This window comes from Eretmochelys imbricata, chromosome 3 (assembly GCF_965152235.1).
Source record: "Eretmochelys imbricata isolate rEreImb1 chromosome 3, rEreImb1.hap1, whole genome shotgun sequence".
Lineage (NCBI taxonomy): Eukaryota > Metazoa > Chordata > Testudines > Cheloniidae > Eretmochelys > Eretmochelys imbricata.
The window spans coordinates 196,868,721-196,882,773 of NC_135574.1; the positions used below are offsets into that span (position 1 = coordinate 196,868,721).

Sequence of the window (14,053 nt, forward strand, 5' to 3'; positions counted from 1 at the left end):
TCTGTTGATTCCCTGTTGTGTGGAGCCACAAGAGAAGTGGCAGCAGCTTCTAGCAGGGTGCGAGAGAGCAGGTCAAGAGATTGAGGGAGAGATGGAAGGGGACGGAGGGAGTATCTAAGAATAAAGTCCTGCAAGGAGCCATCGGTAAGATCCAGCTTGTTTTCCATGCTGCCCAAAGCCATTTATCTTTGCAGATATATTTAGAACATTCTTATTGTTTTCCTGTTATTTTTATTCACTCCTACAGCGTTGCTGATGTTTACAGTTCCATCCAAAGTCTGGGTACAGGGGGATTTACCAGTCTCCTCTCCTCATCAGGCTAGTTGGTGAGACAGTAAAAAATGGAGAATCTTAAAACAAATCAACATGCATTATGGTTACCTGACATGCACGTTATCAAAAGCAGAGAGTTTCTCGCCCTCATGGTTGCAAAGTAATGCTTGAAAATGCGTCCCAAGTGCACCCTCAAGGCCGAGAAACCAGATGGCAATAAAATGAACCCAATATATATATATATATATATTTTTAAACCCCATGAATTTTAAATCGGCCTCATGATTTTTTGGGCCTGACCCATGTTTTTTGAACACTTGGGGTTGGCAATACTGCTCCCATTTTTATACTGTAAAAAATGTTGTACATACAATCAAAAACAAGCTTTCTATGATTCAGCAGAATTCTGAGTACAAGGGGATTTACCAGTCTCCTCTCCTCATCAGGCTAGTTGGTGAGACCGTAAAAAATGGAGACTCCTAAAACAAATCAACATGCATTATGGTTACCTGACGTGCAAGTTATCAAAAGCAGAGAGTGAGAGACTGACAGTTTGAGAGACTGAAAGTCCTATAATGAGCTTTTAAAGCAAAGCTATCCCTTTATTAGCGCGATGATGTTATATGCCCATTTGGCTTTGGAATATAGGACTGCACCATCCAGGCAACATGACAGGCAAAGATAACCCCTGGGTTGGTGCAGGAGAAAGCAAAGGGTGCAAAATAGGGGGAGGCCTATTAGCTAATAGAAAATACTTTGAGTACTTAAAATTCTCATTATCATATAACAAAATATTATTTCTCAGAGCAAGGGTCCCTATATTGAGGGGGTCTTGGCCGGCAGGGGCATTGGAGGGGGGAAGTTGTGCCCTTACAGACTCATTATGTAGGCATACAGCTATACTGACTATATTTTAATCATCCAAAATACAGGCCTTTGCTTTGGCAAATGGGCAAGATTTTGCCACCTACATGTGGTAAACATGCCAACAATCCCAATATTACCCACTCTCCCCATGTTTTGGATCCTGACCAGCTGTCTCTCTCTAGTAGCTGGCTGCTAGGCCTGAACATTATGTTTCCATTGCAATTACCACCTCATGCCACAGTTCCCACAATGCTCTGTGCCTTCCAGACTCTCTTTCCTCCTCCCTTACACAGCCTCCTTCCCTTTCTGCATCTTTCACTGCTTCTCTGTTGCCCGGCTCCGATGCAGCCTGCATGGACAAAAACACTGCCACTGGCTGCCTCACTCCCTGTCTTCATCATCCCTCCCACCACCCCCTGCCCCCTGAGGCTAGGGAGAGAGCAGCAGCCTGTATAGGGGGACCTCTATTGTTGGCTGCCTCACTCACTAGCCAGTCACCGGCAGCAGTAGCCTTTTCAGAAGGAGTACAGAGGAAAAAGCACCAACCCCGCAGAGAGGAAGTGAGGAGACGCTGCAACACCCACGGCACTTTAAATGAAGAAACACCTGGGAGGAGGGGAAGGATTGGTGAAATATGCCACAAAGATGCTAGAAGTGGCAACATGCCTCATCACCCCACTCCTAGAAAACTGTATGGATAGATAGATGAACAATTGGGGTGGGGGACAGTAATGTGTGAGAAAATCAAAGACTGGTGGTGGGCTCCATAGGTTCAGATAAGCATTTTAGGATCTCCTGGCCTTTGGAGTTCTCTCATGACTGTTTTCATTATTTACGCTTATATTAGGAATTACCTGCTTTATAAATACATTTATTTTTGCAAAGTTGGGTTATCGTGACAAATAGGACTCCACAAATCGATGCATCATAATGATGCAGTGTTTGAGCACAGACTGTAAGGCTTGGTGGGTTTTGGTTTTTGCCTTTTTGTCCCAGTAAGAGAAGAGATCTTTAAGGACAGCTTGAAAACTATCCATTTATAGGCTGGGATAATTAACATATTCCTCTATAAGAGATCTATCACCAATGTATACATTCCCTGCTGGGGGCCTAGATGTTGTGCTCAATTCGTGGATTGCCCTTGGGAAATATCTGATCTGTTGTCAATATTTCAGATATGGTTACAGAGAATCGCCTGTTTTGACCATAACAGATCTGTGCAAGTCTCAACACTTAAATAGCTTCGTCATTATCAACACAAAACAGACATTCCACATGTAGCACACAGGAATGTACTGGTTTTGCAGAACAGGGAAAAGAAATATTTGAGCAAGTGGACATTTCTTATTTACTAGTGACTGGTGCAGGGGAACATTGCAAGCTCTTGGGTGAAAAAGTAACATGCACATGCTTTGCTGCAATGCTCTGTACCTGGAGATGAAAGAGAAAGCTGAAGCAGCTCCTGCTGGCTCAAAATGTAGCAGCCCGTTTATTAAGCAACACAGGAGAGGATGAGAGCACACCACTCTAGTGCTCCATATACTATACGGGCTCCCCTGGCAATTACCCTCAATGTACTGAGCCCTGGCTATTTCCAATGACTGCCATGCTCCCTGAAACCAAACATGACAGATGCAATGAACAAGAACCCTGCCAGTTTTCTTAGGGGCAGGCCCTCTACTTTGGAACCCTTGCCAGGTATCAAGATGGCCACAAAAGGTACCACCTTTGGTGCAAAATGAAAAACCTTTCCAAAATCACAACCTAAATATTCATTAGCAGCACTTCGCTGTGACACACAGCAGCATTTAGAACCCTGCCCCCCTCCTGCCCCGCATTTTAACTAGTACACATCTCTTACTTAAAAAAACCACCAAAACAAAGCAAAAACAACTAGACATGTCCTAATGTAATACAAGGCAGGATGGAGATTACAGTCCTTCAGATCAATTTCTGCTCAGACACCAAGGTTAGGGTGCATTAGATACATCAGTCTTCATAAGGCCAAATGAAAAAACCCAACAGATTTTAAGAAGGTAAAAAAGCAGAAATACTGGTCTCATACACAAGGTCACTAAACACAACTGGGTAGCTCTTTATCGGTGAAGTTTTGAAGGAAGAAAGAAAAGTAGATACTTTTAGAACAGTAGCGTCCGACTTGTGGCCTTTGAGACTCTAATTATAGCAAATGAGGGAGCAAATTTATATTTGACCATGAATTGAAAATACGTTCCACAAGCCATGATGCCCTGCATTTTTTAAACGCAAATGTTAAGTGTTTGGTTCAGCCCCAACACCGTCTTCTTCCCAAATGTCTCTCACCACTTCTGCTGCAGTCCCAAGAGCATCCCGACTGTGAGCCAGTAATGCTCTGAGCAGCTGCTTTTCCTGCTCCACTGCAGCTGCTCTGCAGCACCTTGCCAGCTGCCTCATGCACTGCAGAGGAGGGAGACGAGAACAGCACTAGCTGCTCCATTGCTTACTTCTCTGCCAGGCTGTAGAAGGCCCTAGGAGAACAGGGAAGGAGCCTGACTGAGGGGAGCTTAGGGGAGTTGCTCTTTCCTAAGGGCTCCCCTTCTCCAGTGTCATCAAGGGCATCTCAGGAGAGGAGGAAAAAGAGAAGGGGAGATCCAGCAACCAATGATAGCATCCCGATTCTCTGCGCCAGCACCAACGCAGCTTAGAGCAGGGTGACTAACTCAGGGGCGGGCAAACCTTTTGGCCTGAGGGCTGCATCAGGTTTCTGAAATTGTATGGAGGGCCTGTTAGGGGAGGCTGTGCCTCCCCTAACAGCCAGGCATGGCCCAGCCCCCTCCCCCATCCAACCCCCCCTGCTTCTTGCCCTCTGACCGCCCCCCCGGGACTCCTACCCCATCCAATTCCCCTGTTCCCTGACAGCCCCCCAAGGACCCCTGCCCCATCCATCCCTGGCTCTCTGTCCTCTGACCACCCCCGGACCCCCCGCTCCTAACTGCCCCCCGCCGCCCCATCCAACTCCCCCCTCTCCTTTCTGACTGCTCCCCCGGGATCCCTGCCCCATCCAACCACCCCTTCTCCTTGACTGCCCCCGGACTCCCTGCCCCTGACCGCCTCCTGCTGCCCCATCCAACCCCCCCTCCTTCCTGACTGCCCCCCCGGGACCCCTGCCACATACAACTACCCCTTCTCCCTGTCCCCTGACTGCCCCTGGAACCCCTGCCCCTGACTGCCCCCTACTGCCCCATCCAACCCTCCCCTCCTTCCTGACTGCCCCCCCAGGACCCCTACCCCCATTCAACCACTCTGTTCCCCGCCCTCTGACTTCCCCGACCCCTATTCACACCCCTGTCCCCTGACCACCACCCCCGAACTCCCCTGCCCTCTACCCAACCCCCCTGCTCCCTGCCTCTTTACTGTGCTGCCTGGTGCACCGGTGGCTGGCGGGGCGGCTGCACCAGGACAGGCAGCCGCACTGCACAGCACAGAGCAGCAGTGGGTCAGGCCAGGCTCTGCAGCTGCGCTGCCCCGGGAGCTCGCAGCCCCACCGCCCAGAGCTTTGCGCCGGCAGAGCAGTGAGCTGACGCTGCAGGGGAGGGGGAACAGCGGGAGGGGGCCAGGGGCAAGCCTCTTAGGCCAGGAGCTCAGGGGCCGGGCAGGACAGTCCCAAGGGCCAGATGTGGCCCGCGGGCCGTAGTTTGCCCACCTCTGCTCTAACTTGCTGTGGTGTTTAGATGTTGCTTGTAATTATTAGAATTGGGAGCACTGGCTGTTGGGAGTCTGAAAGGACAGGAAACAGGAAGGAGGAGGGAGGAATTGAGAAGCTGGGAGAGAGCTACAGAGGGTGCAGCAGCAGCAGCTTGGTAAAGAGATTTCCACTTTGAAAATAAAGTCCTGTTGAAGCTTGTTAGTACCTTGCCTGGTCGATACAACACTTGCTCCAGCGAGCAACTCAACTCTAACTTGCTCCAGCTAGCAACAGTTCCATAGGAGCAATATACTATCTGGGGACAGCTAGAGTACAGCACAACCCAGCCATTTCTCCTTCCTGGTCCAAAGATGGCCCCTTGAACCAGGGGCTGTGGGAAGGGAGGCACCGGAGCTGGCTGTGGTAGCTGCGTGTCTGTTGAGGGCTTCCACACATCAGAGGAATCCCAAACAGATGACTTAAAGCATCAACTAATTTTGGGTGCCCAACTTGAGATACCTATCAGCTGATTTTTCAGAGCACTTAGCATTTGTACGGCACTTCATATGTTCTAAGAACAGCTCCAATTGATTTCGGTTGCAGCTGCAAGTGCCTTGGACTTCTGCAAATCAGGCTCCAGATATCTCCAGTTGGGTACCCAGAAAATGAGGAACACAGTTAGTGGCCCTGTGTGAAAAACTGGTTTATATGACATGCCTAGCATCATGTACGAATTATATGGGAGAGGAAGGGATAGACTCCAAATCTCCAAGATGGCATTCAGCTGCCTTAACCAGGAGACCAACCTCTCCTGCAGTCCTCTGTTTCATTCAATACACACCTTCTACCATCACTCCCTGAGCACTGTCCATCCTGTGCACTGTAATGAAGAGGGATCTTGTAGTAAAATAGTTTGTGATCATGTAATTAAAGCCTGTCATAATGCATGCACACAAAGGGGATGAACTGAGCTTAGGGTGACCAGACAGAAAATGTCAAAGCCTATATAAGAAAAAGAGCCTATATAAGAAAAAGACCCCAAAATCAGGACTGTCCCTATAAGATCAGGACATCTGGTCACCCTAATTGAGCTTCAACAGGCAACTTTAATTCTGGCTCTTCCTAGCTTTTGAGTGCTTGACTTTGCAAGCTAAATAACTTTCTTTCAAAGTAGTTTTTTTTCATAAGTTTAAAAAAGAAATTGAAAAAACAGAAATTACACTATATTGAACTGTATTACTATAAGCAACCAAAAAAACTGAACGTGTTAGGCAACCTTAACTTTATAGCTCTGCTAGAATAATGTAAATTTTGTAATATAATTGTATGTTTGGTGGGTGTACAAAGTAGGCTTGGAAAGATGCAATAAGGTATGTGTTCTTGATTTTAAAGAAAGAAAGGTACATTTGTGCCTAACGAATTGACGCATTTTATGGAGGGTGGAGGGTTTGAAAGAAAAAGGTCAGCCCCATCTTAAGACTTGCTCAGGAATTCTGCCAAATTTAGCAAGACTTTTGATTATCATCATGTGTTGTAAATACCAGTCCAGCAAGTCAGAATTGCCCAAAACAAGTCATGTTTTGACATGTCTGTGTAAATGTATCTAAATTCAGAGAAGCCCAAGGGGAGGGAATTCCAAAACAGGGCTCTAAATTATTTAACTTTGAATTAGAGTTGATATTATGCCAGATGGTGTCATGCTGGCATAATATCTACCCATCATACATACCATCCTTTGGATAATGATCTCCGTTAGCATGTTGTTTTTCAATATGGCTATTGTAAACTGGCTGCACCATTTCGCAAAACCTGTTACAACCTAACATTTTTATGCAACCTTAGCTATGGAGTCCATTACCAGTCCTCCATAATAATCATTAACTTACTCATCTCCCAGTGAGGTAAAACTAAAAAAAGGGCAGTGGATGAGGTCTCACGTTCTTTCTCAAAGCTGAAGTACTATTTGTAGTTTCCTTAGTAAGAATTTGTTTGGGGCAAATGGCACCAACACCTTAATATTACATTAGTTAAATGCACTGTTCACAAGTTACACAATTGTTATCTTTCTGTTTGAGTTAGATTTTTGTGGGCTGCAGTCATTTGTTAGGGGTGGGTCTTCTGAGTTCTTCCCCATTTTCACATTTTTATTACATTGATTGCCTGGGAATAAAAACTTAACTGATATCTCTTCCCTGCCCCACAAATAAATGAAAAAATATAGGAACACTTGGGACATGATTCATGCTTAGGTACTTCTTGGGCACAGTGTCTGTGTAAAATAAAATAAAAAGTAGTCTTGATTTGACTCACTTCCAAGAAAGCAATTAGATGAACAAACAACATGTATAGTAATGTGTTTTACTGGCAGGATGACTAAGAGTTTAGGAATCTTTATTGATCTATAGTCTAGGAGACAAAGATTTCAAATGAAGAAAATCGTGTCATCTACCTAATTTTTTTTAAAAAAAAAGTTATGTCTTACTCTAGGTACAGTACTTGCAGACATTTGGCAATGCAAATTTAAAAAAATATCTTCGTACGTCCCCTTAACCATCCTCTGATGATATCCTACAGGATGTTCTTAGTCTTATGAAGATCAACCACTATATTATCTGCTGACATTGATAGGTTTGTCTATAATGCTGGATAACCAAAATTTGGACAAAGCAAGCAGGAGTGTCTAATAATTCTGTAGTTTAGGGGATGCAAGCTCAACTGAAAACTGATGCTTCACAGCCAATGATAGACCAATTTTGTTTCCTGAATTAAATTAAAATCCTCAATAACTAAGGCCCCAATCCTGCAAAGTCATATGCATGAGCAGACCCCTGCATCCGTCCCTATTGAATTCCAGATATGCCATCTGTTTGAACACTAAACAAGAGTTTGAACATAATCTCTAACCCAGAAAATTAATCAATCGTGCCTAAATACCCTACCATCTAACAAGACATTTTTTATTTAAAAACATGTTTGAGTTTTATTTTAGTGTTCTACAGATCTTTTGTCACACTTCCATGCAGAAACTAAAGCGAAATTTAGAATGCACACAGGGGATATTATTTTTTTGGTACTTTGGTAGTATCTAAAGTCCCAGTCAGGATCCTGGCTTCATTGTACTAAGCACTGTACAAACAGAAGGAAACCTGGAACAGTTTACCGCCTAGTTTAAGACAAGACACAACAAGTATGTGTGACAAACAGCAGAAAGCATGGACATGCTAAGGGAAGGGTAACAGTAAAAAGAATACCATTCCATATGCTGGTGAGCTGCCATTAATGTTATTTTAAGTTACACCCAGGCACAAAGAGGAGATGAGACCTCTCTGTTTAATTGAAATAATTATCCAACGTTTAACAACTAATTTTAGAAATTTCCTATTATGGAAAGGATCTTGTCCCACAAGAAGGCCCTGTGTAAAAGGAAAATAGGCTATGGTTGCGAGGACAAGAAATCAGCAAGAGATGTTAGGGCACTTGTGCAAGCAGCAGCTACTAGTGATAACAGAAAAGAGTATTGGGTACAGCACACTGCTTCTCCCATGCCATGTAGAGGTTTGAGTGACTAAATCAGTGAAGTGACATTGGCCATTGTAATTCTATGTCCCTGGACCATTCATATTTTCCTGTTCTCTCTGTAGGAATTTTTGGCGAGCTGGGGCAGGGTGTCACACCATGGCACACAAGGGGGTATAGAGTTCTCATTATGACTACGTCTACACTTATGGCAGAGCACAGAATACAGGCAATACACATGTAGCTACATGCCACAGAGAAAGGCAGGCTGTGTCCACATTTGTCGCTGCGGTGTGTAGCTCCACACAGCAAGTGGGGAGGCAGAAAGATGCTAAAATTAGCATTATAGACACGGAAAGCACTGCTTGGCCATGTGTAGGACATATACCTGGGAGTTCGGGCACATATGACTCGACTAACCTAAACCACGCCTTACCGTCTACACTGCTAACCTATGCTAGCTGGGAATGCATTGTCTGTATTCTACATGCAGCCATAAGTGTAGAAGTAAACCTTTCTACTACCTGTGCCCTCTTGTAGTGCAAACAAGGTGGTGGTTCTACTTTTGGGTTTTGCTACCCCCACATGTGTATTTGTTTGTTAGTGTTTTTTGGAATTGGGAGAACAGGATTTACTGCAGGATTAGAAAAGATTATTTACTACATAAAAATATACACAGAGAAATAGCAGGAGTGTTTAGAAATGACCCTGACAATTTCAGTGTCAATGTAACTTCCCAACAGAGGCCCCGTCTGTAGATACAACATCCAACTGAAAGAATCTGCTTTGAAACTTTCTGATTTCCAGGGCTGCGTAGAGGCAAAACCAGTCTCTTACTCCTACTTTATATCCTCCTATTGCAAAGGTGGCAGTTTCCTTATTAATGTTTTTATTATGTTTAAGACTTCTGTTTTTGTTACTTTTAAGTGTGATTCTTCTTTCTAATTAGATCTAGAAATTAATAACTTATAATTGTTAATTATTATTAAGCTGCATGCTGTGTACTTGGTGCTACATACATACCTATAATGACATTGGAGTTTTTCTATAAATGTTTCTATAAATTAGTCTCAACGGTAAGAGTGGAAGCACTTTAGGGCCAAATTCAGTAAGAATAAAATAAACATCCATTTTTGTCTTAATAAAACAAACAGCCAACTGCACTTTTTACTGAAGTTGGGTATTACTAAGCAGTCAACTAACCTTAGAAGATTTCCTTCGGCTTCTTCTTGTCCAAACCACCACTAGTTTATCTGGCTGCCTGTTGAAGAACACACAAACAGTTTAATTTACAGTAAGACCCTTAAATAAATGGTTTACCAACAAAATTACATCCTTGGTGAACAAACTATATTTTACATATAGCATTATCTTAAAAGCACTCTCAAGTTTAGTCATTTAACAGGAAAAATAATTCTGTGCTTACAGCAATCAGTACAGCAATATCAACCTGCATATTCTGCTCCCCCTGAATGTATACAACTCCCAAAGGCAAAGCAGAGTAGAGTAGAGAACTGCTCTGTAGATCAGAAAACAGGATTCTGTCCACAGTTTGCTTTTGAAAGTCTGGCTTCATTAAATGTAAGCCTTTGAAACAAATCAGCGCCCATAATAAACACAAGCACAAAATCCAGTTGGATTCCTAATCGGATGGTACTTAAAGAGGATGTGTGCAGAGGGGGAACAATTGCAGTCATGGCTTTATTTTGTTTTATATATATTTATATTAATATATTTAAACCAAAAGCTTGAAAGAGCTTTTCCAAAAAAAGTACCTTCCTACGTGATTACCTTAGAAATATCAAGAGCATCAAGTATTGTATTTCCTGGTTTTGCTTGAGGTCTTCTTGAGGGATCAGAGATAAGGAATGGGATCTTTCTCTGCTCTTAATTGAAGGGACAAACTGTTGAATCTTTAATAAAGAGATCTCTCCTGACAATCGTTTTTCAAGTATTTGCAGTTGTTAGCACCTATCAAGTTCAACAAAGAATTTTAAGGAGTGTGAATAAATTTCACTTTCCCTTTCAATTTCTCAAGTTTTGCTTCCTTGCCAATTGTCACAATCGTACTAGCTCTTGAGTTGTCCAAAAAGCCTTCCAGGGAAATCAGGGTAGACAAACACTTCTAGATATTTCTGGTAACAACCTCCCTCTCCTCTTTATTTTTAAAGGTCAGATCTTCTTTATAAATACAAAAAAGGGGGTGGGGATTATCTCTAATAAAGGAACGTTTCCCAGTATGATGCAATCAAAACACTCAGTAAATGAGGTTAAAATAAGGACAGTACTGCACGCTGAACATTTTAAATTGGTGTTATTGAACGGCAATGCTCAAACCATTTTCTTGTTGAATTTATAACATTTAATAATTCTCCAATTCTTTTTTAAGTGAAAAACCAGCCATTTTTCTAGTAAGAGAGGTCCCTATGAATTAGTTACAACATTTATGTACTTCCTCCTCAAACTGTTAATAATTTCTGCAAGCTACAATAAGAACATAAGAGCAGCCATACTGGGTCAGACCAATGGTCCATCTAACCAGAATCCCATCTTCCAACAGTGTCCAATGACAGATGCTTCAGAAGGAAATGAACAATTATTCAGTGATACATCCTTTGTTATCCATTTCCAGCTTCCGGCAGTTAGAGGCTTGGGACACCAAAATATAGAATTGCATCCCTGATCATCTTGGCTATTGGCCATTGATGGACCTGTCCACCATGAACTTATTTAATTCTTTTTTGAACCCACTTATACTTTTGGCCTTCACAACATCCCATGGCAATGAGTTCCAGAAGTTAACTATGTGTTGTGTGAAGTAGTACTTCCTTTTGTTGGCTTTAAACCTGCTGTCTATTAATTTCATTGGCTGATCAGTTTTCAGAGTAGCAGCCACGTTAGTCTGTATCCACAAAAAGAAAAGGAGTACTCGTGGTACCTTAGAGACTCACAAAAGCTTATGCTCAAATAAATTTGTTAGTCTCTAAGGTGCCACAAGTCCTCCTTTTCTTTTTATTGGCTGGTCACTGATTCTTGTGTTATGTGAAGGGGTAAATAACACGTCCTTATTCCCTTTCTCCACACGATTCATGATTTTATAGACCTCTATTATATCCCCCCTTAGTCGTCTCTTTTCCAAGCTGAAAACTCCCTGTCTTATTAATCTATCCTCATCTCCCATATCCCTAATCATTTTGTTGCCCTTCTCTGTAACTTTTCCAATTTTAATATATTTTTTTTGAGATGGGGCAACCAGAACTGTACAGAGTATTTACGGATTTATATTGTGGCATTATGATATTTATCTATCCCTTTCCCAATGGTTCCTACCATTCTGTTCGCTTTTTTGACTGCCGTTGCACATGGTGCGGATGTTTCTAGAGAACTATCCACAATGACTCCAAGATCTCTTTCTTGAGTGGCAACAGCTAATTTAGACCCCATCATTTTGTATGTATAGTTGGGATTATGTTTTCCAATGTGCATTACTTTGCATTTATCAACATTGAATTTCATCGGCCATTTTGTTGCCCAGTTTTGTGAGATCCTTTTGTATTTCTTTGCTGTTTGCGTCGGACTTCACTATCTTGTGTAATTTTGTAACATCTGCAAATTTTGCCACCTCACTGTTTATCCTTTTTACCAGTTCATTTATGAATATGTTGAACAGCACTACAGATCCCTGGGGGACACCGTTATTTAGTGGACACTCTCTCCACTCAGAAAACTGACCATTTCTTCCTACACTTTGTTTTCCGTCTTTTAACCAGTTACTGGTCTATGAAAAGGACCTTCCCTCTTATGCCACTGCTGCTTACTTTGCTTAAGAGCCTTTGGTGAGGGACCTTGTCAAAGGCTTTCTCTAAGTCCAAATACACTATATTCACTGGATCATCCTTGTCCATGTTAGTTGGCCCCCTCAAAGAATTCTAATAGATTGGGGAAGCATGTTACCCCTTTGCAGAAGCTGTGTTGACTCTTCCCCAACAAATCATGTTCATCTATGTGTGCGATGGAACAATAAAGAGCAGAATTTTCAACCAATTTGCCTGGTACTGAAGTTAAGCTTCCTGGCCTGTAATTGCCAAGATCGCTCCTGGAATCTTTTTAAAAAATTGATGTCACATTAGCTATCCTCCAGTCATCTGGTTCAGAAGCCGATTTAAGTGACAAGTTACATATCACACTTAATAGTTCTGCAATTTCCTATTACAGTTCCTTCAGAATGCTTGGGTGATTATCTCCTTGTCACCAATTACCGTTTAATTTATCCATTTGTTCCAAAACCTCCTCTACTGACATGTCAATCTGGGACAGGTTCCTCAGATTTGTCACCTACAAAGAATAGCTCAGGTGTGGGAATCTCCCTCACATCCTCTGCAGTGAAGATTGATGCAAAGAATTCATTTAGCTTCTCCACCCAGAATTTACATTTAAACCCCATTAGGCCAAAACTACCTCTAAAAACACAGCTAAAAGCTGGCCTCCCCCCCATTTTGTGGCCAGATCAGAATCTGGCCCTCATTCTTTATCCCTACTTATCCCCGTTGCCTTACAGCAGCGGTGGGCAACCTGTGGCCTGCATGCAGCCTGTCAGGGTAATCTGCTGGCGGGCCATGAGACAGTTTGTTTGCATTGGCACGGACACCTGCAGCTCCCAGTGGCTGCGGTTGCCATTCCCGGCCAATGGGAGCTCCGGGAAGCGGCGGCCAGCACATCCCTGTGGCCTGTGCTGCTTCCCGCAGCTCCCATTAGCCGGGAACGGCAAACCGCGGATAGTCAATGTAAACAACCCCATTACCCTGATGGGCCGCCGGTTGCCCACCACTGCCTTACAGACCCTCTGAGCTTTCAACTTGGTGTAAAGTGATAAACGAAATGAACCACTCAAGACGCATTTTTCAACTTCTAAATTTCTGCCTCCTTTGAGGGATACAAATAATTGGCTGGCATGCCCGTCAGCTTTCTCTAAAATCTTGTTTGGTGACAGGGACAGCCTGCTCAATGTTGAAAACCCCTTGCTCACTTGCTGTTAAGCACATTATGCTCTCTTTCGCCTGCCTAACTCCCATTAATGCTAATGGAAACTTTGTGTGTGCACCGCTAGAAGCAAAAATATACCCCTAAGTGATTTCCTTGATGCAATCCAGGAATCCAATCCCATGTCTAAATTAACTGTCTTGTTTCACTTTTTTACTTTTAAATTGACTGAGCCTCATTTCAAAAAATAGCTTGTGAGACAAATCCAAATTAACCGCAATAGGCCCAATCCTGAGCTAGTCTCTGGGGACCAAGTAATGCCAAAGGCAGCAGAAATACTTCTTCTGCAGTGCCGGTGGTCAAAACAGAGAAGACCCCACACAGAGGAGCTCTGCACGCCCATGTACCACACAAAATGTGAACGCCACAGCTGGAGAAAGTAAGAGAATGCTAATGGACTGCACAGATCCACATTGTTCTCCCTTTCCACCGAAAAAGGAGCAGCAGCTAAGCAGGAGGCCACTTCCACTAATCCCTCTCAGCCTAATCTAAGCATTAGTTGGCAGCAGGTTGGCAGCATAGGTGCCCAGGTAGGAACAGCCCGTTATATTGTGTTAATTCACATCTCCCTGCAAACAGTCCTTTCACTATGCTTTGCTCCTTGCATCAGCTTTGTATTCATAGCCCCAAAGTTTTCAATATGGGGGGGAAAACAGGTCTGAAAACCAAGTATATTAAATAAAAAGAGAAAGA

At 43.2% G+C, this 14,053-nt stretch overlaps 1 protein-coding gene across 4 annotated transcripts in view; it reads right to left on the reverse strand.

Moving 5' to 3' along the window:
• Positions 1–14,053, reverse strand: part of EHBP1 (EH domain binding protein 1) — a 320,086-nt gene that overhangs the window by 257,856 nt on the left and 48,177 nt on the right. For all 4 annotated transcript variants that reach the window (XM_077814056.1, XM_077814055.1, XM_077814053.1 and 1 more), the window contains one exon: positions 9,524–9,581. In XM_077814056.1, coding sequence (XP_077670182.1) covers positions 9,524–9,581 — 58 coding nt within the window. The remainder of the gene's footprint in view (positions 1–9,523; positions 9,582–14,053) is intronic.